At 40.7% G+C, this 27,296-nt stretch overlaps 1 protein-coding gene across 14 annotated transcripts in view; it reads right to left on the bottom strand.

Moving 5' to 3' along the window:
- Window positions 1-2,692: 2,692 nt before the first annotated feature.
- caska (calcium/calmodulin-dependent serine protein kinase a) overlaps window positions 2,693-27,296 on the bottom strand; it is a 122,887-nt gene continuing 98,283 nt past the window's right edge. For 2 of the 14 annotated variants that reach the window (XM_047601855.1, XM_047601857.1), the window contains 16 exons: window positions 26,234-26,281; window positions 24,371-24,451; window positions 20,484-20,672; window positions 20,163-20,241; window positions 19,459-19,544; window positions 18,853-18,921; window positions 17,273-17,341; window positions 15,975-16,010; window positions 13,213-13,254; window positions 12,572-12,768; window positions 11,209-11,324; window positions 6,567-6,647; window positions 6,395-6,475; window positions 6,096-6,298; window positions 5,927-6,010; window positions 2,693-3,916 (listed from right to left, as the gene is read on the bottom strand). In XM_047601855.1, coding sequence (XP_047457811.1) covers window positions 3,740-3,916; window positions 5,927-6,010; window positions 6,096-6,298; window positions 6,395-6,475; window positions 6,567-6,647; window positions 11,209-11,324; window positions 12,572-12,768; window positions 13,213-13,254; window positions 15,975-16,010; window positions 17,273-17,341; window positions 18,853-18,921; window positions 19,459-19,544; window positions 20,163-20,241; window positions 20,484-20,672; window positions 24,371-24,451; window positions 26,234-26,281 — 1,638 coding nt within the window. In that variant the 3' untranslated portion in view covers window positions 2,693-3,739. The remainder of the gene's footprint in view (window positions 3,917-5,926; window positions 6,011-6,095; window positions 6,299-6,394; window positions 6,476-6,566; window positions 6,648-11,208; window positions 11,325-12,571; window positions 12,769-13,212; window positions 13,255-15,974; window positions 16,011-17,272; window positions 17,342-18,852; window positions 18,922-19,458; window positions 19,545-20,162; window positions 20,242-20,483; window positions 20,673-24,370; window positions 24,452-26,233; window positions 26,282-27,296) is intronic. The other 12 variants (XM_047601859.1, XM_047601860.1, XM_047601862.1 and 9 more) reach the window with 10 other exon arrangements.

Here is a 27,296-nt window from a genome sequence, read left to right as displayed (position 1 = left end):
CAGAAAAAACAAAATAAAAAAAGGCCAAAAAGACAAAAACGACCAAAAAACATTTTGATTGGTTAAGGCACAGAAAAACAACAAGCCAGACAAAAAAATCAAACAAAAAAACAAAAAACAACCATTAACACACTCCTAATAACTTATTCTTGACCAATGATGGGAATAACTGTGTTAAAATAAATGGTGTTACTAATGGCGTTATTTTTGTCAGTAATCTAACTAATTACTATTTCCATCGTCAAACGCCGTTTCCCTTACTGATAATTAACAAACTAAAGCTGTCTGTTATCATCCGACTTGGTTCTCAGCCACGGAAGCCTCAAAGCTGTTAGCGATCTCCCACACTTTTTTAAGTGCATCCGAGAAAAGGCGGGATTTGGTGGCAGTTATCAGGCTCTGTGCAGGACACAGTGATTTATTCTAATATCAGCAGCCTTTTGAAAGAGCGGGGGTTTCACGGGTCCATTCTTCAGGTCATCAACAAACTGCAACTTTATCTGCAATGTACGCGATGACTTATGAGGGAGGAAAAAACAGGCACGCAGCTCTCACAGCTGGAGGCGAGTCTACCCGGGTTGACCCGGGATTTTCGATGTGAAAGCGTTATATATCCACCATTTGGGGTCTGAGGTGCAATAAATATTAAAAGTTCTGTGTAAATACTTGTCTTTGCAATTCTACTCCAAGCAACTGGCTTGTGAAACCTGCTAAGAAAAAAATCCAAATTATTAGACATATTAAAAAAGAAATATGTCTAAATAAAAAAAGAAGAAGAAGAGTAAGGCAATAGTTACTTTCCCTGGTAACTAGTTATTTTTATAGTGGAGTAATTTGGTGACTGACTCAGTTACTTTTTGGGAGAAGTAACTAGTAACTATAACTAATTACTTTCTAAAAGTATCGTGCTCAACACTGTTCTTGATGGAGCTACCGGGACATGCAGCCACTCTTTAACTGTGTACCGATCAAAAACTCACTTGTGGCTTTCAGGAGTTGATCCCTATTTATACTCAAGGCAACATTCTATAGATTAAAGGCATGCTTTGGTGACATTTTCTCTTTTCTCAGAGTTGCCACAACTACCTTGAAAAAGTAATCCGATTACTGAGTACTCCTTTAACAAGTGACTTAGTTACTTTACTGATCACTTGATTTAAAGCATAACTAAGTTAGATTTAAAAGTTTGCTTCCTTCATCTTCAAAAAAAAAACAAAAAACAAAAAAAAACTACCTCCTCTAATATTTGTTTCTCTCATGGATGGCCCTAATACTCAGACCTGGAGGTTGCCACCATGTTTTTACATCCAAACTGGAGGAAAGTTGTAGTAATTACAACAATTTTTATTCACTTGTATTCACTCTGTATTTGGACCCAGCGAATTAAATGAAATGTGAAACTTTACACTTAATGTTCATATTTATTATTTTAAGCATAACATTTTTGGTGATGAAATAAAAATATGGTTACTATCCTTTCTCATTTTTCTAATTTAATATATTATATAATATAGGTAGATCTTAGAAAAATCCAATGGTATGCATGTAAAGGTAGCTTAGTTTGTTTTTTTTTAAAAATAAAAAATATAATCTGTACACATTGTACAGTTGTCTAAAATATTTTGCCATCTGTTGCATGACTTTTTAAAATAGTGTGTGCAGAAAACAACATTTAAATGTTCCTGCACAGTGGCTTTTTATTCCAAAAACTGAACCGGAAAGAGATAATTAGATGTTAGGACATATTTCAGGCCTGTCTTACTCAACATCCTCCTGTTAGACAGCATGCAACTCCTGTTGCTCTGTATTTCTTCAGCAGTACTTGACAAGAACAGTTCAATCAGCTGCTGCAGTAATTTTCATTCTTTGATCTTAAATCCATGTTTTATAAAAAGATAAACAAAACACAGCTGTCCTCTGTTAGCAGGGTCCCTCTCTTTTAGTCAGATGTTAATGCTATACGATTATGCAACAGTAAAACACAGCTTTCAGGTTCTGTTTGGTTCTAATCACTTTACTAGCATTGACTGTAAACACTAAAGGCAGCTTAACACAGAGGTTAGCTGAGTGCACCTGAAATAAGTAAGCCTCAGGACCATTCGGTTGGATTCAGTGTGTGTCACTTCCTTTTTTAAATCTGCCTTAAAGTCAGTTTAAGAACTTCAACTTTTCTGAACTGCCGTATAACACCTGGAGAAAGCTGTGGTTCACAGAACAAAAAGAAAAAAAGGAAAGAAGAATAAATGACGAGCCACTCAACAGTTCATTTTTCCAACACAGAAAAGTAAATATATTTAGAAAATCATTCATACTGAAGAACTTTTATCATTTTGCAGAGTCATTTACACAAGGGTGCAGTTGCACATCAGTTCATGTGGTTATTACTCGGTCGGGCGCACCGCCTCCTCTTCCTTTGCAAAGTTTGCAGAAAGTCAAGTGCGACCCTTGCTTCGCAGACAGTTACAGAATACAAATCAGCATCAGTTTGTCTTGATTTTTAGACTTGATTGAAACACCAAATACTCTTGGACATCACATTTCTGAAATGGCAAATGAGGAATCATCAGTCTTTTTAATGCATGACAAATCAAAAAGGGGAAAAAAAAAATCAAGACCTTTATTTTTCAAGACTTTTTTTTACAAACACATTTCACTGACATGGCTGATCTTTCTATAAATCTTTTTTTTTTTTTTTTTTTTTTTAATTATTTATTTATTTATTTTTTCCTTAGAAATGTCACCCGAAATGCAAGGGATGTGCATAGGTGTCAGGTCAACGTCCACAGCTCCGTCACTGTTTCTTTATTTGAGTTCAGGCTTCCACACAGCTGGAATGTTTTTCATCTTCTTTTAACATATTCTTCCTCAATATATGTATATATATATGTGTGTGTGTGTGTATATATATATATATTGTCTTGTTTTCTTTTTCAAGAGTGGGACACAGGGAGGGGGGGGGACACTGACCGACTGACAGCATGGAAGCTTGCAAATGTCCACATGCATGATAACCTCATTCAAATCTCTAAAACATTTATGGATTTATTTAGAAGAGACAGTACCTGGCGGGTTGAGAGGTGTGCGAGTACGAGGGCTAACGCTAGGATGGATGAGAGGACGTGATGCAGGATTTATGCTTGAGAAACAAACAAATAAATAATGACATGATCTACAGATGGGAAAACATCGCAGTGTGCTTTTTAGACAGAATATCACCGAGTGTTTCTTTACAGGTGGGTTACGACAACCAATGGGACTACAGTATGAAGGGAGCGTGGCGGCGGTGGTAGAGAGCTAGCAGCGCACCAGCATGAGAGGACGGGATGCAGTACTGTCTCTTTAAAACAAACATCTACGAAAATGTTGCCTCCTAGCTACAGACATGACAATATCCACGTTTTTTTTTTTTTTTTAATATAACACTATCACTAGGTTGTCTGCAAGGGGGCGAGAGTCCGGCAGTTTGCTGCTGCAGGTTGTTGGTGCAGCACTGGAGGAGTTCGGTTGAATGCTGTGGTGGCTTTCACAGTAACGCTGAGATCAAGTGCAGTGTAGAGAGAGAGAGAGTGAGTGAGAGAGAGCGAGAGAGAGAGAGAGAGAGAGAGAGAGAGAGAGAGAGAGAGAGAGAGAGAGGGGCTTTGTTTGTGTTAACAGTTTCATCTCGTTTTGAGGAGGAGGAGTAGCAAAGAGAGAGAGAGAGTAAATATGAAGGAGGAGGAGGAGGCTGGGGTGGCACAGGTCAGTAGACCCAGGACACAGGGACCCACTGGCTGGTGGTGCACACCAGTTCGATGGAATCCTCCAGGTGTTTGATGGTCTCGTCGATCTCGTTGTTGATGATGGTCTGGTCGAAGTAGTGGGCGTACGTCTTCTGCAGGATCTCCGACTCTTTCTGCAGCCGCTGGAGAGATTCATCCTGAAGAAGGAGGAGGAGAGGTTTTTAGACACTGATGAAGGCAACACAAGGACGAGCGGACATGTAGGAGTGGAGAAGGCCACTAAATACTGCATGATTAGTAATGAACAGACACAGTCATCAGTCCAGACATCACAGACATAGCTTGAGCATCAAAAACTGGTTTAGATGATGCTCACGACATGACGACAAACTCTGCAACTGTGAGGAGCTTCAACAAGGAATCATGGAGAGGATCTAAGCCTGGATTTCATTGCAGCTGTGTCTGCTGCTACCACAGTTAGCATATTATTCGTCACATTTTCCAGTTTAATGCTGAAACCATGCAGGACAAGTTTCTTTTCCATTGACAAAGAATTTAACTGATAAGCAGAATTAATAACGTCACTGATATTGATGAAGTGTTTTTGAAGCTCAGGGTGGCATCTCTGACTGTCGCCATCTTTGCACGACTTCACATAAACAAATTCAAATGAGGCCAAAGTGGTGGTTGATGACGAAAAAGCCAGCTAGCAACCAGTGAGGACACACACCTGTGACTTAAAACAGCCACACCCTTTATTATTTAGAACTTTATGCCTTGATATCATTTACTTTTAATATTGATTAATAAAGGAATGAGCAACAGAAACCAAAACTGTTAAAAGGTAGACATTTAGACTGGAGGTCTATCAGGACTCAGTTTTGGCACCAGCATCTAGTGGACATTAGAGTAACTGCACGTATATCAAAACCAAGTACGCAAACTTGAGTATTTGGTCATTTTTACCTGACAAGTTAGACTCTGGTGGACGGGAGAAAGCTCTTACATGATGTTTGCCACACAGTGTGTAGGGACAACAGAAGGCAACACTAACCACTACAACCATATGGATCTGATGGAGGGGGAATTCACTCATTTAAAAATAACGCTACGCTACACAGACTCTGCTCTGTTGGGTTTTACTTACTGGCAGCGTTCGACACCACCTGGGCATCTGAGTCGGTGCCAAACACACACACACACACACACACACACACACACGGCGGCATGCAGAAACAAATAAGTGCAGAGATGAAGGAGAGACAAAACAAACAAGTGAAGAGCAGACAGAACCAGAGGAGGTGGACGACAGTAAAGAAACACCACATCGTCTGTCTCAACTACATGTGTTCCTTTAAATGAGCAAATGAGCAGAATATTTAAGGAACTTTACAGTTGAAACATTGATGAAAGAGTTTATGAAGTTCTGACAAATTGATCAAATTAAAATCTAATAATTTGGGGGTGGCTCTGATTGGCCTGGTAGGACTATCCAGTTGATGCAGATTTATATTTGGAGAAGGAGGCGTATTCAAATGGTTGCAATGCTCAACCTCACCAGCAGATGTCACTACATCCAACACACTGGTCCTTTAAGTGTAGCTTATACCGAGATCCATACTGGATTTATTATATTTCACCATTTTATAAATACTGCATGGATCCAGCTGGATGTAAATAACATTAACCCCATTTCAAATGTTCTGATAAGAACTTAATCTGGTTCCGCTAGGCTATGGCTGCACGCCTTTCTAGTTCATGTAAACAGCTTGTTTCTGCACATATAGGTCAATGCAACTAAATCACACAGATTTCCATTAACGCTTTAAGTACTGCAGGTATAAGAAGCCATTAGCAGCTAAATATTACAGGTTCATTTCCGATAACAGATAAATGAATAGCTAGTTAAAACCACATATTTCCTAATAACACTGATTACAGATTACTGATCAAATTAAAAATTTGAATTGGGTTCTACATTCATAGATTTCTTGGTAAAATATATTATTATGAGAAAATTGCTTGCTCAGAAAATAATTAATATAATCAGAATAATTGATTGAAAAAATAATATTATACTATTTAATAATTATAGTCTGTAGCAGCTTTTTAGATGTGTGTTGGTGTTTTCATGAATGATAAGACAGATGGAGATTATCAGGAGCCTTTTTCTTTATAAATAATATGTTTATAATATGTCATCTTACCTCATTGATGCCTGGTGTGATGGTTGGTGCTGCTATAAACACGACATACGGGGCGAACTCCGCTGTCCGCAGGACCTTCAGGGCCTGATAAGAGGACAAGTATTGAGAGGTCTGGACGTTCCTCTTGAATGCACAAGAATGCACATAACAAAAACACACAAGCACACACCTGAGGTTCTACATCCAGTATAGCCACGAGTCCCTGCTGGTGGATCTTCCGGATGGTTTCCAGTCGCGTCCCGTACATGGCGTCCTCGTGGCTGCCGTACTCCAGGTACTCGTTGTTGCTGATGTCCTGCATCATATGGTCGTGTGAAACGAAGTAGTAGTTCTTCCCGTTCTCCTCATCCTTCTTCGGAGGTCTGGTTGTGTCTGTGGGTCAGAGAATCAGACACAGGGCGTGAGGATTTAAGTTTCCCAGCGAGTTTTTTTGGGAGATGCTGAGAGGATTTTTCCTTGGTGTCTTACGTGGGATGGGGTAAGCGAATCTGTCAGGATGTTTGGTTATGAGTGTGTTCTTGATGTGTCTTCTGCCGACTCCATGAGCTCCTGACCAAGACACACACACACAGAATCAGTCAGTCAGTCACTGAGGTCAGTTATGGAGGAAGATGTCCTCATTGGTTGCTGCTACACTCACCTAACAGAACGAGTGTTTTCCTCTTGAACGCCGGAAGCTTCACGACCTCCTCGTACGTGACCAGATCTAGTTGGTCGAACACTGGAGGCGACAGAAGGGGAAGAAAGAGGCAGATGAAGAGGACGCTGGAGGGAAGTGAAACAGCAGCATACATGAAACAACAGCCAGGGAGCTCTGGAGAGTGTGACGGGAACAAGGTGTGCTACGGAGACACATCTGGGAACTACGTGGTGAACAGGGGAGGAAGCGGATTACGAATCTCCCCCATGTAGAAGCAGTGACTAAGAGCTGGATCTGGTTCTGAGTTGGTGAAATAAACACGTCTGCAAAGCTCAGACTTGAGCTCCATTCATTATTTTTTTTTCACACACAGGTAACAGGAGGAAAACAGGTGAAAAATTATACTAAGTCTGTAATTATTGAGTTTGAAATAATCATCTGTGCACTGAAATTGAATGAAGACTCGATATCTAACTAGGAAAGCCTAGGGCTGCAGTTAAACATCTGTGCCTGTTGCATAAAAAAACAACTTTGCCTGATCAGCACAGTGAAATACACTCTGGTTTCCTTGAAGTCTCATACAGTTATAAAAGAAGGTTTTATGTTTGTGTGATATTTGTGTCTTTATGATCCTTATCATACAAAACATTTTAAAAAAGCATTCCTGGAGAGCTTGAAACTATCTCTTGTAAATAAATGACTTAAGGTAACTTTTGACTTCAAGAGTGCACAGAGCCTGTGACAGTTTAACTGTGTGGTAGTTTTTCTCTGTCACTGTAACTGCTAAGTAGGACTTTGTGGAGTCTAAACAGAGGCCAGAATAAACAGGAGAGATTCCAGGTTGTCATTAGTCTGCGCTGCAGAGTGTACCACATGCTACATCTGAGCCCTTTACTGTACAATGTGTTCTCAGCGTCTGAAACATGAGCCTCCCTGCAGCCACCATCTCAGAGCGCTGACGAGCGAAATACAATACCCACAAGTCACTGGGTTCAGCAAGACTAGTTAATATCAGAGACGTCAGAGCTCGGCTGCTGTTTTTGTTAGTGGAGCTGCTGACTTGAGGGTCTGAAAATGTGTTAGGGCGAAACATCACAGCACAGTGTCTAAAACACAGAACTGAGCTACGGGGTTTCAGTTTTGTCCCAGCCTTCTGTTGTTTAAGACAACAGAAACAAAAATGAAACTCTGACAGTGACAGCTGAGTTCATCTACAGTCAAATAAACAGAGAAGAAGAAGAAGGAGAGCTGGTTGCTGTCACTGGTTGTTACTTACATGCACAGAGGCCGTTCAGTAGGAGAAAGCGAGAGAGATGAACAGGAGGGGTCATAACATGGTTCATTACAACAGCAGAATTACACAACGTTACACACAAAGAGCAAGATACAACAGCTGTGAGGCAGCACAGCGCCAACAAAGGTGAACTCAGGCAAAATGCTGTTGCTGCTGGAGTTTCACCGAGTGGTATGTCACTGTATGAGATGTAGTATGTGGAGAACACTGATGGAAATAACAGTCCTCTGGAGAGGGCAGGGACTAGTCTAGACGTGGAGATTATTTTCTGGGAAAACTGATGTTTTTTTCCATAAATGATGTTTGAAATGATCGCAACAGCAGTAGACCACCTACACCTGAAACATGTGGGATGCTCTTTAAAGGAGAAAAATGTTCAGATTTTAGCCGTACTCTCTCAATATCACTATGTCCCCATGTCACTCTTAATTTAATCCATGCTGCACATTATTTATTGCTGTACCGATCTGCTATTTTACATTTTTTATATTTATTTCATATGTACTACTATTCACCCTTTTATGTTTCTTCTCTTGCTCTTTAATGTTATGTACTGCTCTTTGCCCTCTTAATTACCCCTCAGGGATGAGTAAATTTTTTTCTGATTCTCATTCTGATATGTGTCCCCTGCCAGCACTGAGACCTAATCTCAGTTTCATGCTTTGTATGCAAATAAACACTGACATACTTTGGTCGTAGGTTATTTGCATTTCCTGTTTGGTCTCTGTGACTCGGCAATCTGATCTGATCTCGGTTTCGTGATCTATATGTAAGCAGAATATTAGAAAAGCTGGCATCTTTGATGGAACTGATCAGAACCACAAACAGCTGCTTGTTGCACAAGCGTCATGACTTGAGGAGATGATACATATTCTGGAACAAGTAGTAAAGTGCCTCTAAATCACAAAGTTATTATTTATTTGTTTACACTAGTCATTTTAGAAACCTGCACAAAGTGAGAACCATGGGAATGGAGGATCAAAAAAAGTATTCTAATTTCAGAAAGCGTCTGTTCAGTCCAGACATTAGTCATGTGAGTTTCAGGGGACGCCACCCTCATTTAGAACTAAAGTAGCTACTTTGACGAGAGGTGAAATGTCTTGAAAAAACTACAAGAAGTTTGGTTGCGTTTGTTTTTAGATATACCATGACCTGGATGACTGAGAATGAGCCTTAATTCTCCAAGTTTGCTCTCCGAGGTGGAGAAATACACAACTGTCTGATCCTCTGTGATATACTTGAATCTGTTTTTTTACTTTATTAATATTTGATTTTAGGCAGAGACAACCAAAACAATCCTGACTTTCACACAACTTTGATGAGAATTCCCAGAAAATAATGAGCTGAAACTAAATCATAAATCTTTCCACCACTGAAATGATGGATGAATGAAGATGTAGTGAAGCCAGTTAAATACAAATGAGACTTGATCTCATGCATGAACTAGTGTGTTGCATGCTCGAAAAATATTCAGGCACCCTTTTACATGTCTGAGTCTCAAGCTGACTTTGAGACATGTGTTTATTCCCTCTGTTCACACTGGCCATTAAAGATCCTTTTCTAAAGTGAGTTTGGTGACAGTTATGGGAAGCAACCCCCTTATTTTGTGTAAAACATTTATTCTTAAGATGACGAAAGAGCATCTTCTATAGGTACAAGTCTTTATAGTTCAAGAAATAAAAATCTAAACTTAATTTGGATGACTGAAGTCTCTTCAGATCAAGTACCAATCGTCTATTTCTGACAGTCAACATCTGGTGGACGTTCCAGGCTCTGGTTGCCAGGGTAACAATCTTGAATATTACCAATGCCAGATGTGGGATGTGCAGATCATGAAAATATATTACATAGTGTAAGGACGAAGGGAGCTCCACCTGGGTTCACCTGGCTCTCTGAGAGTATTATCATAACTGATTTGGTGTTAGGAACCCAAGTGGTGGACGGTATATATATTTATTCATGCCAACTCTACCGGTCTCCTTTCGTCCCATCTCTTCTAGTCTCCTCCTGCATGTATGTTTCTTTTTGAAAAAATATTTTTTGCTCAAAAAAAGGACCTTTTACCAGCATTAGCGGGAAGGAATCTCTTAATGTCCAGTCAGAAGCAGAGGAAACAAACTGTGTCAAGGCTTGAACGAAAAACAGTGAACCTGAGGTTTAAATGAATATTTGTGGAGGCCGACGTGTCAGCTGGGGTGCTGAGGTACGTGGGTAAACAGACATTCACATGCACAAACACACACACAATAATCAGAGCTGCGCGTTCCCTCAATCTCAGCCCATAAGCCTTTGAGTTTATGAATCAAATCCAGCACCTAGATCAACCTGCTGCTGTTCAGGGAGCTCGTTTAGAAGGGACTTTTACTGTATGTACTTTGACTGGCTCCTGATCTAGGTGTTACAGTTCGGGCTTTCAGAGGTGCATGGCAGCCGAGTTCACGGTGCTTGGACATACTGTACAGGGGACGACTATGTTTCATCTCCACCAGGCTACTAACTCTCAACAACACTAAATATTGTTAAATAAGATTTAAACACTGCCTTAATACACTTACATGCAAAGGAAAAAGAAAATCCGTTGCACAAAAGTAGGTTTATTATCTCTTTAACAACCTGCTAAATTGTCCGAGTTGCACATTCTTGCTCAGTTCAAGCAGTTTTTATGTGACTATGTCAAGTATGTACACACTATTTGAATGAAAAGCACAAAAGCATGAATATTCTTAACAAATGTGCAGATAACAAAGTAAAACACACCAAAATCTTGGCGCACCTTTCTCGACCCAGCCTTCTGTCTCCACATTGAATCCTAACTTTAAAACCAAACCCTTCTCTGCTTTTTTCTGCTGAGTAAACTCAACAGCTCTGATTGCAAACACACGTGAGGCCTTTTTACTGCCTGCTCACACAACCAGACACATGGCAGCGATACCCGAGTCGTGAATCTTTGAGTTACTTCAGCGTCCGGACTGCTAAACATACCCACTGCAGATATGTCAATGATTCTTCTGCAGCTCTTTAAACGCCATCACGTGTTCACTGACGAGACAAACAGTAAGACACATAGCTACACGCTTATCCTCCAATGCAATTCAAAACTAAAAATGTAGAGATGCGCTGGCTCAAGCCTGGTGTCTGTATCTCTGTATAAGATTTCCGCTACACTGGCAGTTCCTCCTGGACAAGAATATTACTGGTTTAAGATCTGGTTTCCACCTACACAGACAGATGGACACACACATGCTCACAAATCCCACACGCTCACATAAACATTACGTAAAATGCATGCACAAGAAGAGGTGGCACTCACCAACACTATGTGCACTTTTGTGTGTGTGTGTGGTGTACCTGCGTTGTGCTTTGCCAGATACTTGTCTTTGTACTGTTTCTTCTTCTTGCCAAACCAGGTGCAGCTGGCCTGCTGCTCCTGCTTGGTCTTCTCCATAGCGATGCATGCCACTCGCCTAACACACAAAACACATGAGTTTAGTGGGTTTGTAATTAATGACATAGCATTTCAGGTGTGTAGAAACAGTGTCTGCAACCTATGCCATGATTCTATCACAGAAATGTTCCCTTCAATCTTTTTGGGGAAGGCAGTGGCTGTGTTCCTGCCAGAGAATCAAAGAGATTGTTTTACAAAAAGCCCCTGCTTGAAGGGTATCACTTTTCAAAAGCACAGGAAGGTTGGAGGTGGGGCCTGCAGTGCCAAAAACCTCAATCTATCAAGAAGTTCCTATTGCTGATAGAAAAAGTAAACCTTTTCTCATGATGTTTGAATGATTGCTGCTCCAGTATTTAACAACAGCATGGCCTAAAGGTCTGAAGACGTTAGATGGACCAGGAATGAGGTCCAGGCCTTTCTAAGGTGGGGGAAGACATCTAGCAGGAATTTGAGACACAGGCCACATTTAGACATTAACATTCATCCTGGGAAATCAGATCATAATTGCCCAGCGTTAAGGCAGTGTGAACACTGATCTGGTCTTAGTCCACATGCGGAAGGGTGTCTCATTTGTGGAGAAAAAAAAAACACTATAGCTGTTAACCAGCTAAATGACACACAGAATATATCTAACTATATATATAACATGCATTTATGTTTAGTTATAACAATATAACTAAATCAATGAATTTAATATAAATACACAGTGTGTGATTATGTCATTAAATACCGTATCAGCATGTGGTTAATAATTGATCCGATCACGCTGATGTATAAGGAGCTGGGTGTCTTTATTTCTCTTTATTACCAGAGGTCATGGTTTGTATGGAAGCTTCCAGGGTTGGAGTCATAAACAGAGTTTTGAGTAGGTCTCTATAAAAATGCCAATGTCAGGGCGGAGATTGGTAAATAAAACAAACACATATAAAACTGCTGTTCTCGGTTCTGAAACAACAGTAGGGAGAAATCCATTACAGACATCAGCTATTATAATATGTCGGAGATAGGATCTGAAGTGCTGACTGGAGACGGAATTAATGCCAGATGTTAACACAGGTACTTAAAGGTATCCAGAATTTAATTTAATGCAAAATCTGAATGGGGCCATGGAAACTGAAGAGAAAAGTGCAGATAAGAAACAACTGCAGGAACTTCTGATTCCTTGGACAGTTCAATTAAATGTGTATTATACAGTGTTGATAAGGATTCAAGACTCCTTGAAGAAGCCAGAGCCTGGCGTGGCCTCCTCTAATCATCTTCTCTTACCACTCCTGCAGCTCTGGTGATGGAATGAGGCCTGCGGTGCCATTTTTAGTGTTTTCCAGCTTGCCCTGCCACCAGTTGTGGTCATCCTTGGATATGATCTGGATAATGTCACCCACACGGAAGCGAATGCCCGCTTCTTTGCAGGGGATGAGTTCGTCTTTGGAGGGGTCGTATTCAAACTGGGCCCTCACGTAGATCTGTGGCAGAAAGCGCAGAGGTTACAGCAGCGAAGTATTCCAAGGATCAGGTTGGGGAGGGGTTTGGATAGGCAGTGGAGAGAAATGGAAAGATTGATCAATAAACGTGGCTTCACTGCATATTTTATTTATGCTGCATTTGATGGGAGCTTCGTAGACCTCAAGAAATGAGAGGGATTCTCAGAGGGGTGGGGGGAGCTCATGGGGGTTTATTGTTGCCAAGTTGGAAACTGGTTTCCAAGGACGGGTTTTCTGCTCTGAGATAAACTCAGATACTGCTGGGCTTTAATGAGCCACTCAACACCCTGGTAATTACGGCACAGGCATTGTTTTTGCGTCCATCACATCAAAACAACAGTCATTAACTTTCTTTAAAACATTAGAACCACGCAGCTGTTTGTTGCTGTGAAAGTGATGTTGTTGTTTTTCTTCTTTGTCTCTTACCTTAACTGACATTTTGTCCTTGATTGGAGGTCTTGATACAATCTAGGATTTGAAAGCATCACACACGTCATGCAGCAGAGCGGCTATGCAAATGACTGAACAGCAGTATGGTGGCCGAGGCTGGCGGGAGGAGGAGGAAGGTTCGGGGGTTGATGGTGGTGGGACGGGGACAAGGATGAGGCGCAAATCCTCTTTTTGTCAGGGACAGAGGGTAAGTTCACCCTGGACATGCTTTTAGAATATTTACTTCCTGTAAACATGTGGTAAACTGTGAGGGACATGGGTGGTTACTGAGATAAAGCATTTATTGTGAAACATGGGCTGTTTATCAGTGTGCAAACTTTGGACTTGTACACATCACATGGTACAAACTTGACTCTGAAGTACAGAGTGAGGAGAAAAGGAGGACAGCCTACTTCAAATGCATTCTGGGATACCGGTCTGTACCAAGGCTAATGCATCCTCGATAACACAGAGAGGACAAAAACACATCCGAGTATTTGGACTGTACTCGCTCAGATGAATACTAATATTGTGTGTTTATTATACATGTTATTACACCAACATTATAACCACCTTACTCATATTGTGTAGGTCTCCCTTGTGCCTCCAGAAGAGTTTTGACTCATCAGAAAATGGACATGGACCTTAGGGTGTCCTGTGGTGTCAGATACTTGATCAGTTTGGGATCTAGTGATCTTGGTGTCATTACTATGGGGTGGGGGTGTCTGGTCTGATCTAGATGGGGGCTACATGTCTAAGTAACATCCACATGAATGAATGCCAGGTCCAAAAGTTTTCCAGCAGAACACTGAACATCACACGATCAGCTGCAACATTATGTCTGACACTGAGAGGAGTAGACTAATGAACGTTCATGTTCTGTTGTGGACTCTAACGCCCTCTACTGGTGGATTTACAAGATCCTATTAGCATTAAAAGGGCATAACATTATAATTCTGGGAGAATAATGTTCGATTATGACGAAAGAAATGAATGATCTCAAGAAGGTCCACACACACTGAGACGGTGACAACGGTTTAGTAGGTAGTTACTGTTCATAACATCTGTCCTTATGGTTGTTTAACCATCTGTGGGGCACTTAATGAAAAACTTGGATATTCTAAATTTCAATCTTAGAGTGTTTTTGTAGGTAATAAGAAGATCTTTTTTACTTTGCGAAAATTTTCAATTTTTCTTTTCAAGATCAATGAGTTTACCATATACAGTTCCTTGCCTTTCGGTAGTATACAAATTTAAATACGTATTTAGACCATTAGAACACATGTGCTGATTCAGGCACTTGTCAACAAACACATTATCACATTAGACAACATTAGGACACTTCTTCATGACACGTAATGAAGCTGAGGTAGATCTTGCTTGATCTTGGTCTTCTCTGATTGGCTGGGTGAAAACCACATGCTTATAAACCTCACTCAGAGGCACAGGGACGCAGTTTAAAATGCGTGCGAAAGTTAACAAATATGCTTCCCTGCCCCACGAAGGGTTAAGCAGATTTTAACTGTTACTGATGCAGGGTTGAATTAATATTTGGCTGTGAATCAGTGGTTAGGGGTGATGTGTGGACTTCAGGGTTCAACAATGCCTGTGCCATTGTTACCAGACATACAGTGTAAATGATGGCTGATGACGCAGCAGTGGTCACTGGTATTGATTCAGTCTAACAGCTTAAAAAATAGAAACCGATCCAAGTCCAAATCAGTCAGAGCAGGATTCTGTTTCATTGCAGTGAATCAGAATATGTGTCAGCGTATGTAATAGTGTGGGGCTGAAACAAAGACTCAACAGATGGAAGAATTAATCTACCGACTGTTTCTATAATCATCACGGCCACTTGGCATACACATGACAAAATCAGCTTCTAGATTCAAAGTTATGTGCATATTTTTCTCCCTTTATATTCCCCTTACTTACACTCCCACATATGACTGGAAGTGCTACTGAACAAATGACTTCAGTGAATCAAGAACAACATGATCTATGAGGTCTGAACACATGACATGTCATCCTTGTAGCAGCAGGAAATGGTTATTGAGGTGGTTATTGAGGTGAGTCACTGTCTGAGAACTGTTAACTGGATCAGGCCTGTAGATCAACCTCTTCAGACCAGCTCTAGTGGCACTGAATACATGGAGAATTCTGCACTAATATTAATAATGTTTAAAGAAAACTACTTTTTTTTGTTGCAACTTTTCAAAATAAAAGCTTTTAATGATATACTTGTAATCTTTAGGATCTTGTACTTGACTTGTGAAGACCTCTCTCTGAGATGTTTATTATTTACCTACTTATCAAATTTAAAGACAGATCATGGATTACGAATATGTGTAATTGTGAGAGGTACAATTTTTCTGGATCAAGTGGACAGACATCTCACAATTATTTTCAAAAGGAAGCGTTGTGTTCTCCATATGCATAAAAACTAAGACAGACATCTTTAGGCATCTTATTATCCAGGTTGAATGTAAAGAGAAGATTTCAATCCTCCATTTAAAGCAGAGAGTCTGCACATTAAGCTCACATTTGTTCTATAACCGCAGCTTGAATGTGTTTTTAATAAACAGCTACAACAAAGAGAAGTCTTCTAGTTATTGAGTCGTTATCCTGACTTATGATTAAGATTTGTGTGGGTTTTGCGAAGCAGAAAAAGAGGGTTGGGGGAGAAACCAGGACACACACATCTGTGTGACGGGGGAAGGTAAGCAAGCGTTTGGATTAGCATGAGGAGTGATATTCACCTGTCGACCTTTGGGCTGGATGGTGGACGGCAGGTCCTGAGGAAGAGAATCATTCATGACAGAGGGATGTGGTTAAACAAGAAACAAAAAGAAATCAAAAACACTCAAGAAGACCTGTTGATTTTTGAGAACACAGAACTTTAGCATGCGCGTTTACGGTCCGTGTATTCTTTTTGGTATTTCAAGTCTCAAACTCTAAAATAAATAAGAAATAACTTTTCATTTTAAAAAGCAAAAAACATATCATTTACAATTTTCCCTTTAATACATTAAAAATGAAAGGAGAATGATAACTAAAGGAGAAAACTATAATTTTTGAAGTGATAAAAAAACAGAAGTTGTGGTCGTTGCAAAATAAGATGAAAAGAATGATTAAGTAGTTTACAGCAGTCAGTGACCACGTGACTATGACATGACAAGGTTTGTCTTCTGAATTTGAAGAATCACAAGGTTTATCTGCAAGAAACATCAAAATGTGTGTGTTGGACATGTGTTGTTCGGGCTGTCCTATTGATTCTACTTCCTACCTACTTCTTATTTCATTTTTCTTTTTTACTTGCTTTTTAAATCATGTTAGTAGAAAGAAAATTAAGTCTTGCTGTTGATTTATTATTATTATTATTTTTTTATAACAATTGTTATTTAAATTTTTCCTTTCTTAAAGCAAACTTGAAATACCAAAATAAAAAAATAAAGAACTAAACTAAAAATGCAGGGACCGTTCACTTTTACAATCTATCTACTGCACTGGAGGAGAAATGTGGTTGGAAAAAAGAAGAAGAGCGTCATTTTTCATCTGTTAAAGCAGCGGATCTGGCTGTGGAGCAACCAAGCAAGCACAGAGCAAGCGAAGCAGCTGCAGCATCACAGTGTCTGTCTGGAGCCTTGGCAGGAAGAAACTAAAAGAAGGACGTATTAGTCTCAGCGTCCCGGGCCCTCGTGACCACTGGTCGCCTTAGTGTGTCGTGTTGTAGCAGGCTTTGTGAGGCACACCAATTTTTTAACTGAGATATCGGACACGGGGGCCTTTGGCTCAAACAGATGAACGAGGGGTCGAGGCGGGAGAACGACAGCACGACCTGCCTACGTCTAACCCTACAGCTACCAATGTCACAACTAGAAACGAGACAGAATAAACACGACTCATGATAAATGGACACGGACAGACGGACCAGCTGACGGAAAAATTTAAAAAATATACATATAATACCACAAATGAGACGCACTGGACGGGAGAGAGGAGAGACGAGTGGTTGTGGGTCTGTCTGTGGGGGTTTTATAGGGATGGGGGTCCTTACCAAGATAGAACTGTTAATGCTGGAGTGGCCATTGGCAGGGGACTGCCTGGAGGTGGTGGGGGACTCTTTCTGAAATAAGACACACAAGTCAGCAGCACACACACACCTGGACACATACACACACATTCGTGGGCAGCGACTGCAGGCAATGGAGAGGGTGTATTTGTAGAACATAACTGAGACCCACCACAGCGCTGACGTCATGAAATGCGTCAACAAAACATGGGAGACAGAATTGGCAGCAGCTCTCTGGCCTGCAACTCCTTACATCGCCACACGGGGGCGATAGACTGACACAAGATAAGCACCAGAGCAGCTGGGACCATGAGGTCATCTCTAACAGAGCCTGAGCTCGCACAGCAGCTGCAGGAGCTGAAATGAAAGCTAAATAGATGCTAACTGCTTTTTAAACTGGATGATTTAAGACAAAATCTCAAACATAATCACAACAATAAAACAGTATTTTAAAGCAAGAGGACATGGAGGCGATGACAGCTGATTTATGACGCTTCTGCAGTGATACAACCAAATCATGAGCAGAAATAATAAGCAAAAAGAGTCTGGTTGTTATTTATTTTATCCTTTTAGCTAAAAACTGCAGTGGTTTGGATGCATTACTTTTCAAAATAAAAGAAGTAGCTGAGCCTAAATAAAGATAACCGCATGAACAAAAACGTCATTCCAATCCATTCTAAAAAAATGTAACTAATTACATATCAGACTTTTCTCCATGGCATTGTTCCAGATATACAGTAACTGCTGGTTTCCTGAAAGAGCTTTTAGATCTTCTGAGTTAGCCATTCCACACACCACAACAAGAGGCCATAAAACCAGATTTACTGCTTCCTCAGTTCACATCTGCTATTTTGGAGTCTGAATTGATGGTTTCTACTTAAAGAACCCATTATTTTGTTTTTGGACCTTATTTCTAATTTCCTGGAAAGCTCTTGGTCCCTGTTAGAAAAGTGAGCTAGTAGCGACTTAAATTTACATACTGTACTCTGCAAGTGTTAGTGGATTACAGTAGTACTTCAGTTGTATTTCAGGACTGGCATGTCATGGTACTATGGGCTTCATCTTTAGTGAAGTATTTCCACACACTTGCTGAACAGCTGCTAGTTTGCAGCAATGTCCCACTGGACTCCTCACCTGTCTCCTAGGATGCGTCCATGTAGTTATTGTCATGTGATCAGTGACTAGTCGACATGATGCTTAAGCTTCACAGTCTGTACAACTCCTAGTGTGTATACGTGTGTTTGAGTGAGCAGGCGTGGGATCACACAGAGAGTGGCTCATTCTCAGACCAGAGGAGGGGGAGGAAAGGGGGGAGGTTCCGGTATCTTGGTTGTGAAATTGGTGTGCTGGATATCTGACACCGCCCCAGCGAAACACAGCAAATCACACACACAGAGCACACCTCTTACACACAACATACCTGGGTTACAAACACACAGCAAACCAGGCAAGCGGTTAGTAGTCAGATCAGGAGCTCACATTCAGCAGTACAGAGGAGGAAGAGGAAGAGAAAGAGGAAGAGGAAGAGGAAGAGGAAGAGGAGGGGGAAGAGGAGGAGTTGTTACCTCACACGAGGAGCCCTGGGTGCGATAACTTGGTACAATTTTGAAGGTGATGCTGCCTCGCATTTCCCTCTGTGGACAAACACACACACTTGACACTTAACCAGCATGTTAGGTAAAAAAAAAAAAAAGACTCGGCTTTAGCCTAGCATTAAAATCCTTCTCCATATTTGTCCAGAGCTAGCACTTGAGATCTGATCTTAGTTTTGCATTCCGTAGGCAAATAAACACAGACATTGTTTAAGGCTCAGTGGAATATTGGAACAGCATCTTTCTCTAATGGATTTCTACCTACTGCTGTTTCAAAACCAAGAACAGCTGTTTGTTGAGTCTGTGTCATGACTCAAAAGATGATACATAATTGTGTGTTTACACTAACAAAGGAATATGAGACAAATCTGTCCCGGACCACCTCCACATGTGGTTGGAGACCATATTCATCAACTCTCAACATGTGTACTTTAAGCTGGCCACTTGTGATCAGATTCCCTTGGATGGATGTTAATACCTGTATCAAAGCGGAGGTACAGAAACCAGCTATAACAAAAATGCAGATTTATCCAAAAAATCGTAATCCTCGACCCTCTGAGGTCTTTCCTCAGGACTTACCAGCATCTTCTGCAGCTGCTCAACAGTCTGATTGGCGACACTGATGCCGTTGATTTCCCTGATCTCATCTCCAACGTGCAATGTTCCTGAAAGGAAAACGAGAAAAGTAAAGAGTAAAGTAAAGAGAGAGAGAGAAACATTTTTTTCTTTCTCATTACAGAGTAGCGCTACGTTTCATTAGCCTCTGCTGCTCTTTTCTTCATCACAACTAAAGCAGAGAAAACTTTCTTTTGTATTCGAGTTCACTTTCCAATTACTGCACAATGAATCATCTGGGGATTAATTAACGGGACGCTACCACATCACAATAAAACAGCAGAGTTAAGTGTGCTGTGCAGTCAGCATGTTTTTTGTTTCTTCTGTAAAGATGGAAGAGGAGTTTTTATTATTTCTTATTTATTGTCATGCTAACTTAACCTCAAACCTTCTGGTTCGCCCAGACATGAATTAAAAATAAACAAAATTGCAAAAACAATTGTGGAGGTGGAGGAAATGAAACACTTGAAAATATTCAATATTACAGTCAGATTAAATGCAGAAAAACACAGTCTTCAAACAGATGCTGGAGGCAGATATTTTGAAGAGAAATCGTTTTGTCTGCAAAGAGCCTGACTCTCAAGGACAGATCTGTGTAAGAGATCTATGAGCAGTGAGCCACACAACCTTGTAGGAAGCATTTCATTATCAAATTATATAAACTGTACCTTGTCTGTGGATCATTCCTCCATGCATTATCCTTGCAACGATGCAGTGGTTGGAGTCGTTCATCTTCAGCGTGATGCCCTGCATTAATTAACACACCAGTATGTTCAAATCTGCACTCGGTGCAAAAAAATCCAGCGCTACGTCAAGATATGCAGAGAAAATAAAGCACTGAGCAGATGTTTTAAACCGAAAGCTCTGATCTATAGCATGGATTCAGTTTACTGCATTTTGCATGAGTTTAATTGATGAATAAAAGCTATTCTTGCTTTCCTCTGAGCTTTGAAACATCTGCACAGAGCTCTGTATACATAAAACCATACCATGGGTTCGTCCGTGTTCTTCTGGAACTGGACCAGGCGGACTCTGGTGACGTTCTCCAGGTCCATGTCTCCGTTGGCGCTCTCTGGGGAGTCTCCGTTCAGGTAGGGCGAGGTGGGTGGAGGGGTCACCCGCAGAGCCTCGTCGCTGTAAACCTCGTGGGCCACCACGTCGTGGGCCTGCAGCAAGGCCTGAGGTCAAAGGGAAGCACAGAGTTAGATGGAGGCAAAGAAGACAAACATGGGACGGACTACTAACGGTCTGAAGTGAATGTGGAATGACTCTCTGAGGAGGCAGATTTTCAACTAAATTCAATTCAATTTTATGTAAATAGCATCAATAACAATACGTATTTTCTCAAGACGCTTTGGCAGCTGAGAAGACACTCAAAGGCTACATGTACACCTTTTGATTGTGTGGTCTTTCTAACTGTAAATTTTCCTTAATTTTCTTGAGTGCTTTTTCTACCCTAATCTCCAGACCTGTGTTTTGCTATATGCCTGCAAGAGGCAAGCTCATAAAGTTGTAGTTTTAGTTTTAACAGTTGTAAATATCTTTTGTACCCTTAATATATCTACTTTTACTCTCTCTCTTTTTTTTTTATCCATTTGTATTTTTGTATTGTCCTGATCCACCACTGTAACAACTACATTTCCACTTGGATCAATATGAATCAATAAAAGTTTTATTTTGTCTTAACAAATCAATAGTGCATCAACATTCCCATCAAGGTTCCCTGTTGGTCAACCAAAGGATGCACTTTACTCTTATTAAAATATAATCCAATCCCTCTAATTGATTGGCCAGTTTACTAAAAAGCTTACAGGTGAAATGGCGCCACCTGCATTATGTAGCTGCACCACAGTGTCCTTGAGTTGAATTTGGATTTCATTATGAGGCAAACACTAAAGAGAAAACAGGGTTAGGGTTAGAGTTAGAGTTAGGGTTAGAGTTAGGGTTAGGGTTAGGGCCTGCAACTGGATAGTCCTACAACCGATCAGTCAGTTTGCCTATATATTTTACAACAGATGTGATAAAGGACTCCCAAACAATTTAATTGGCTGGGCAGATCTTTGCAAGACCATAATTAATTCCCAATGAAAACACCTCAGACCAACTTTGGGTGGGCTGGGGAGGTGGGTCTGGCATCTAGTTTAGTCTTCAGTGGCTGATCTTTCTGCTCTGCCGTATATTCAGGTATTCCCCTTCTCCACAGGTGTCTTTGGTCTTTTCTCTCTCGTCTGTCTGACAAACATCAACAGGTTTTTGTGTATCTGCAGAGTGTTGCTGCTGTTGCACACCCACAGACGTCTCGACTCAACTCATCTGACAGCCAGAGAAGCCCCTGAGTGGCGCTTTAACAAACCAGTATGAACTTCAGAAGACGGCTATCACACCGCAGCGAAGGAGGGAACCTGTCACCGGCTTCCCTCAGCGTCGGAGGAAGGAGAGCACATCAGAGGCAGAGACACCGAGGCAGCCTCTCTAAGTCTCATGTCAAAATACATCACAGGCAAACCAAAGCTATGTTCAGAGACATGCAGGAAGGTAATGTTGTGTGTTAGGGTTTCCTAATGAGGACAGGGTTAAAGGGGGAATTGATCCTTCCATGCTGAGTGTGGGAAAGTGAGAAAAAAGCAGAGTTAGAGAGAGAGAGACAGATGGGACAGAGATGTCGAGGATATAAAATGAAACCGTACAGATCTGAACATGTAATCAATAATGTCCTACTGACCTCTCTGATATTCAAATGAAAAGCATGTCGATGAAATAGCTTGTGCTCGTGTTCTGTGTGTAAATACCAACCACAAACGTTAAGCTACTATCTTAGCTTAGTATGAAGTCAGAAGGAGTGGGAAGCAGCTAGCCAAAATCTCATTATGTAGTTTTCTTAAATGCTGTTTGAGGAACAGGATAGAATCAATATAGAGTGCTTTATTTGTGAATTGTTGCCCAAAGGAAAGCTGAAACAAAGACAATTGGTCTTGTTTGAGTTTAGTTAACCACTCATCCAAATATCTTTGAAAGACCATTAAAACTAAAGACACCACTTCTTTGAAATTTCTTTAAGATAACTCAAACGAGTCCAGTCAGTTTAGTGTTACATAGAAACACAGTGACCTGGTTAACTGAACGTCTCAACAGTCATACTGTATGTTCAACTGTTCTCAATGAGGACTACAAGTGGTTGCACAGAAAATAAGCAAAGGTTTATCCTGGGTCTATTTCTCGACAGTCACGTTGCTTGGCGGTTACTTTGAGTACTAGCAACCAGCTCCGCATTGAAATACATAGCAACTAGTGTTAGTCAGATAGTTATATTTAACTAAACCTGTCAACTGCGTATTTTTGTATGCATCAAAATCAAATGAGCAAGAGTAAAAGTAAGAGTAAAAGAGAAGAAAAGAGAAAGAAAAGAGAAATGCATCGCTGCCATCGCTACAAAGAAACAACTGGAATCCAGGCACAGAAACCTGATGTTGTGGTTCACATCTTGTGTCAGGTCATATTAATTTATGCTGTACTTTCTGATGAAGTCATACCTTAAGTTACTTCTTAAGTTATGTTCTGGTGGGCTGTCAGATACATTTATCAATGTTGTTTTGGCGTAGTTACGGCGGTAACAGTAACTATTTCTGTTCCAACTATAAATAGAATATTTGCAATCATTGCTCATCATCCTTTTAAAGTCTGGTCAAACTAACTGAAACTGAGTCTGGATTCTCTATGTCGACAGCTGATTATGTTTCTGCAAATATCTACTGGGCCAATCAGATTGTTTGCTTTATGTGGAGATGGACAGAAGAGAAACAGCGGTAATCATGCACGTCATCTAACCGCCCATAGAGTTACAACACAAGTGAGCTTTTCAGTCTGGAATTGTGCCTTTTGTAAAAGATATTCACTGGAAATAACTTCAAAGAACGAGGCATTGTTGAGAATTTCTTATTATATCGCAAATTACAAATTACATTGGAAAGTGCCATTTTTTCTTTTATCTGTTGAAACACACCACCTAATGAAATCCAAATGATGTGTTAACAGACTGGTTAGGAAATTACTGCTTGTGGTTAAGAAATAGTCACATAATCCAAGACAAAGCTTGATGTATTGTTCAAACAAAGCAGACACACTCTGTTAGAGATATTCAGAGCAATTTGAATGCTGATTTGTTGTACATTTTCCATCTTCACGCTAAGCTAAGCAAAACAGAGAAAAGAAACATATGATCTTCTTGTCTGGCTCTCTGAATCTACTCCTTTGAGAAAAGAAGATGCTTCTGGAGAAAGCTCAGGGATACATTCATGAACAAATCCTGGAATAGTTCGTCTGCATGTCGCTCTCGCTTGAATTCGCTGGAATGCAGAGCACGTCAGTTTACGCTCATGTAGCGCTATGAGGGATTCAGGCCTCTGACCTGGCACAGCACATCGCATCAGACACGCCTTACTGCCCTCCGTCCACGCCTACCCTCCCTCCTCACCCTCTCCCCACATTCACCTTATCACCTCATTTTGATATAATTTTCTCCTTCCCTTTTTCTAGTGTCTCCCATTTCCTACATGCTTTGTTGTGGTGTCCATTGATTAGAGATGGAATCAGACACATTGACATGATAGGATTAAGGGGGGGAGGTCGCTGACAGCCCCCCTGAAGGACTTTCTCTCGGTTGGATTAAACCCTGCAGGTCAGCTCGTCTCACACATCCCTTCCTGTCGGATGTTTTTTTTGAAGCACTTACATTTAAGCAAAGTAAAACTACTGCTCACTTTATAACCTCAAGCACACTGAAGGGAAAAAGAGGAAATAAGAGCATCTATAAAAACCAGAGATAGTGGTCGTCAGAAACTCTGAGTGTTTCTTTAAGTGACATTTTTTTGGGACTCACCATGAAATGTGGCTGGGTCAGTATCCGTCTGAGTTCTTTAGCTTCGTGGTTTTCTGGATAGCAGGAGATCTCTTCCAGTACCTGAGGACACAGAGAGAGAGTCTTCTTTTTTCTTTCCTTTTTAATCTAAAACTGACCCATACCTGTGCAACCCCACTGTACCTGCTGCACAACATGCAGCATATGAAGAGCGACCCCAAAAACCTCACAGATTTCCCTGACACCTCCACGACATACGTCATGTGAGACCAACTTAGGACTTCATTCGGTGAGTCAAGGAATCTGGTCAAGGCTTCACTCCTCCTCCTCCTCCTCCTCCTCCTCCTCCTCCTCCTCCTCCTCCTGCTACTTTGACTCGGTTGGATGTCAGCTCCAGTTATGTTGCGCCTGACTGGTGAATGTGGCATTGTGGAGGTGAGGACTTTGAGTGGGTGTGTGTGTGTGTGTGTGTGCGTGTGTGGGTACTGACACCTGTATTGTGTACACATAGTTTCCGTTTCCGTCCAGGTTTTCATCGTCTCTAAATTGTACTAATGCCATTTGCATGCTCACCGATGTAACAAAACCATCCGCTACGATAAATCAGCAGCAGAGGCATCTTTGGAGATGGTGTTTAGGACATTCACACAGACAGAAACCAAATCAAGCCATGGCCACTGTGAATAAATGTCCATAAATGCCCACAGAAATCACCAAAAAAAAAAAGACTATTTAGAAGTTGGCTGATAATTTTTATATTTTTAAGTTTTATTCATTATAAAAGAATCTAATGATACTTACCAGTTAACCTATGATGTCATCACAAACAGGAACTGTTAATGGCTAATTTGTCATATGTTTAATGATGAAATTTACCAAATGAACAGATGGTGTAATTAGCACTCCTAATGGTATTGTAATGGTGACCAGATAGGTCTATGTGTCAGCACCGGTCTATTGGTTATTAGTCTTCCTCCTTATTGACCCAAACTGAGTTGATCAAAGAAAGTTAAATCCAAGATTTAAATTAATTGAATGAGACTATCAAGAGAAATAAGTTACAAGAAGCTAACTTGTTTTATGCAACATGTAATATAAAGCATACAATATTGTTTTTAGATGACAATGCAGGTCTGAAGGTCATTTTGTTCCTTTCACATAGAAAGAAGAAAAAACGAAGAAAAAACCTGCAGTATCTGGAGTTTCTTCATTTTCTTTGTTCCGCTTTATTCATCACGTCAATTTAAGGTCTAATATATTTATCCTGTTTCTTCAACCTGATTAATAACTCTGATCAGAGACTCCGACTTAAGTCTTTACATGAATGCTAAATTAAATTATCTGATAAGATAAACAGTAGTGCTTACAAGTTTTTGTGCCCTTAGGAATTTTTGACACCATTATTATCATTTGTTGCATAAAGTATGAGCACCTTTGTTTTCTGGATCTGTTGTGATCTCCTTTTGCAGTAATAATAGCAACTAAATATTTTTGTCAACTGCTGATCAGTTGTCTACAATGGCTTGGAGGAATTTTAGCCAGCGCCTCTAGGGAATCATTCTGGTTTTGAGATGTTGGTGGGTTTTCAAACATGAACTGCTTACCTGTCTGTCTGACTGTCTATTAGAAGATTCAAAATTCTTTAGAGATGGTTTTATAACTTTTTCCAGTCTGATGAGCAACAGCAACTATTTTTTCGAGCTCCTCATAAAGCGCAGATTTTCAGGTCTTATGTAAAAAATCTCACCAATGTAGAGAAAGTCTGTGGAAAATTTAGGGCTGCAAAAACTTTAAGGCACTGCTGTATAGTTTTAAAAAGCCATGCCACATAGCTCTGTCTTATACCCAGGACTGTAACATGGCAATAGTGTGATGGGGTCTTACATATTCCAGATGTTTCAAAGCGCCAGTTGCTCCGTCTTGGGAGGAACTCTTCAGTGGAGGAAGACACAGGAAGAAGGTTACACAAAGTTGTTGACGGTTGTTTTCAGAGCTCACAGATGAAAGTTTCAAAGTCAGTGATGACAGACGGCGAGTGAAAGGGAAACGCTATTTTTGCCTTTAATCAGTGGCAGGCTGTTTGTGAGATTAGTATCTACAGCCAGAGACAAGAAACTCCCAAGAAAGAGCTCGTTTAGCTGAAGATATAACAGCAATGAGGTTAAAAGTGTATTAGTGCGTAGAGAAAAAAGAGCTTCGAAGAAAATTGAAGAACTTTAAAAGATGTCCTGCTATTGAAAGTCTGATCAAAGCATTTCAGCATCAGCCAGAGTGAATCAGCGGAGATTAGACGATGAGGTCAAACAGCTGCTAAGATGAAGAAAATATGAATTTCTTTGAAAAGCTCTAAAAAAATAATCAGGGGACGCTTGAGTGGAGAAGATTTTGGTCATTTCTGCCTTCACTTGTTTCCATTTTAATTGAGTGAAACGTTTGGCACTTGTTTCGGAAGAAGCATTCTTAATGTCATTGTATGTTCAATGTACGTACAATGACAATTAGAGCTCATCTTATTTCGATTAAAAATACCTGCACCTGAAACGCATAACATGAATAGCACCTCCCCAGAAAGTTTTTAGGTGCTCCATCCATCCATCCATCCATCCATCCATCCATCCATCCATCCATCCATCCATCACCACAGTCTGATTGGGGAGGAAACAAGCCGCCCACAATACATGCCCATCACGTGCCAGAACCACCTCAACTGGCCCCTTTTTACACAAGTAGCAGCAGCTCTACTCTGAGTTCCTTACTCCATCTCTAAAGCTGAGCCCAGCCAGCCTACGGAGGAACCAGAACTTTCCTACAGTCAGTACTTAGTGACCATAGATGAGGACTAAAAGGCAGGTAGACTGGCAAACCTTCACTACGGTGCCCAAACTAAACCGCTGAGAGTCAGCACTTTCAAGTCCAAGGCTATGGCTCTCTAGCAGAAAAACTGTGG

The sequence above is a fragment of the Mugil cephalus genome, chromosome 12 (genome assembly GCF_022458985.1).
Source record: "Mugil cephalus isolate CIBA_MC_2020 chromosome 12, CIBA_Mcephalus_1.1, whole genome shotgun sequence".
NCBI classification, from domain to species: domain Eukaryota; kingdom Metazoa; phylum Chordata; class Actinopteri; order Mugiliformes; family Mugilidae; genus Mugil; species Mugil cephalus.
The sequence above is the reverse complement of the archived record's forward strand: the minus strand, read 5'-3'. Positions and strand labels throughout refer to the sequence as shown.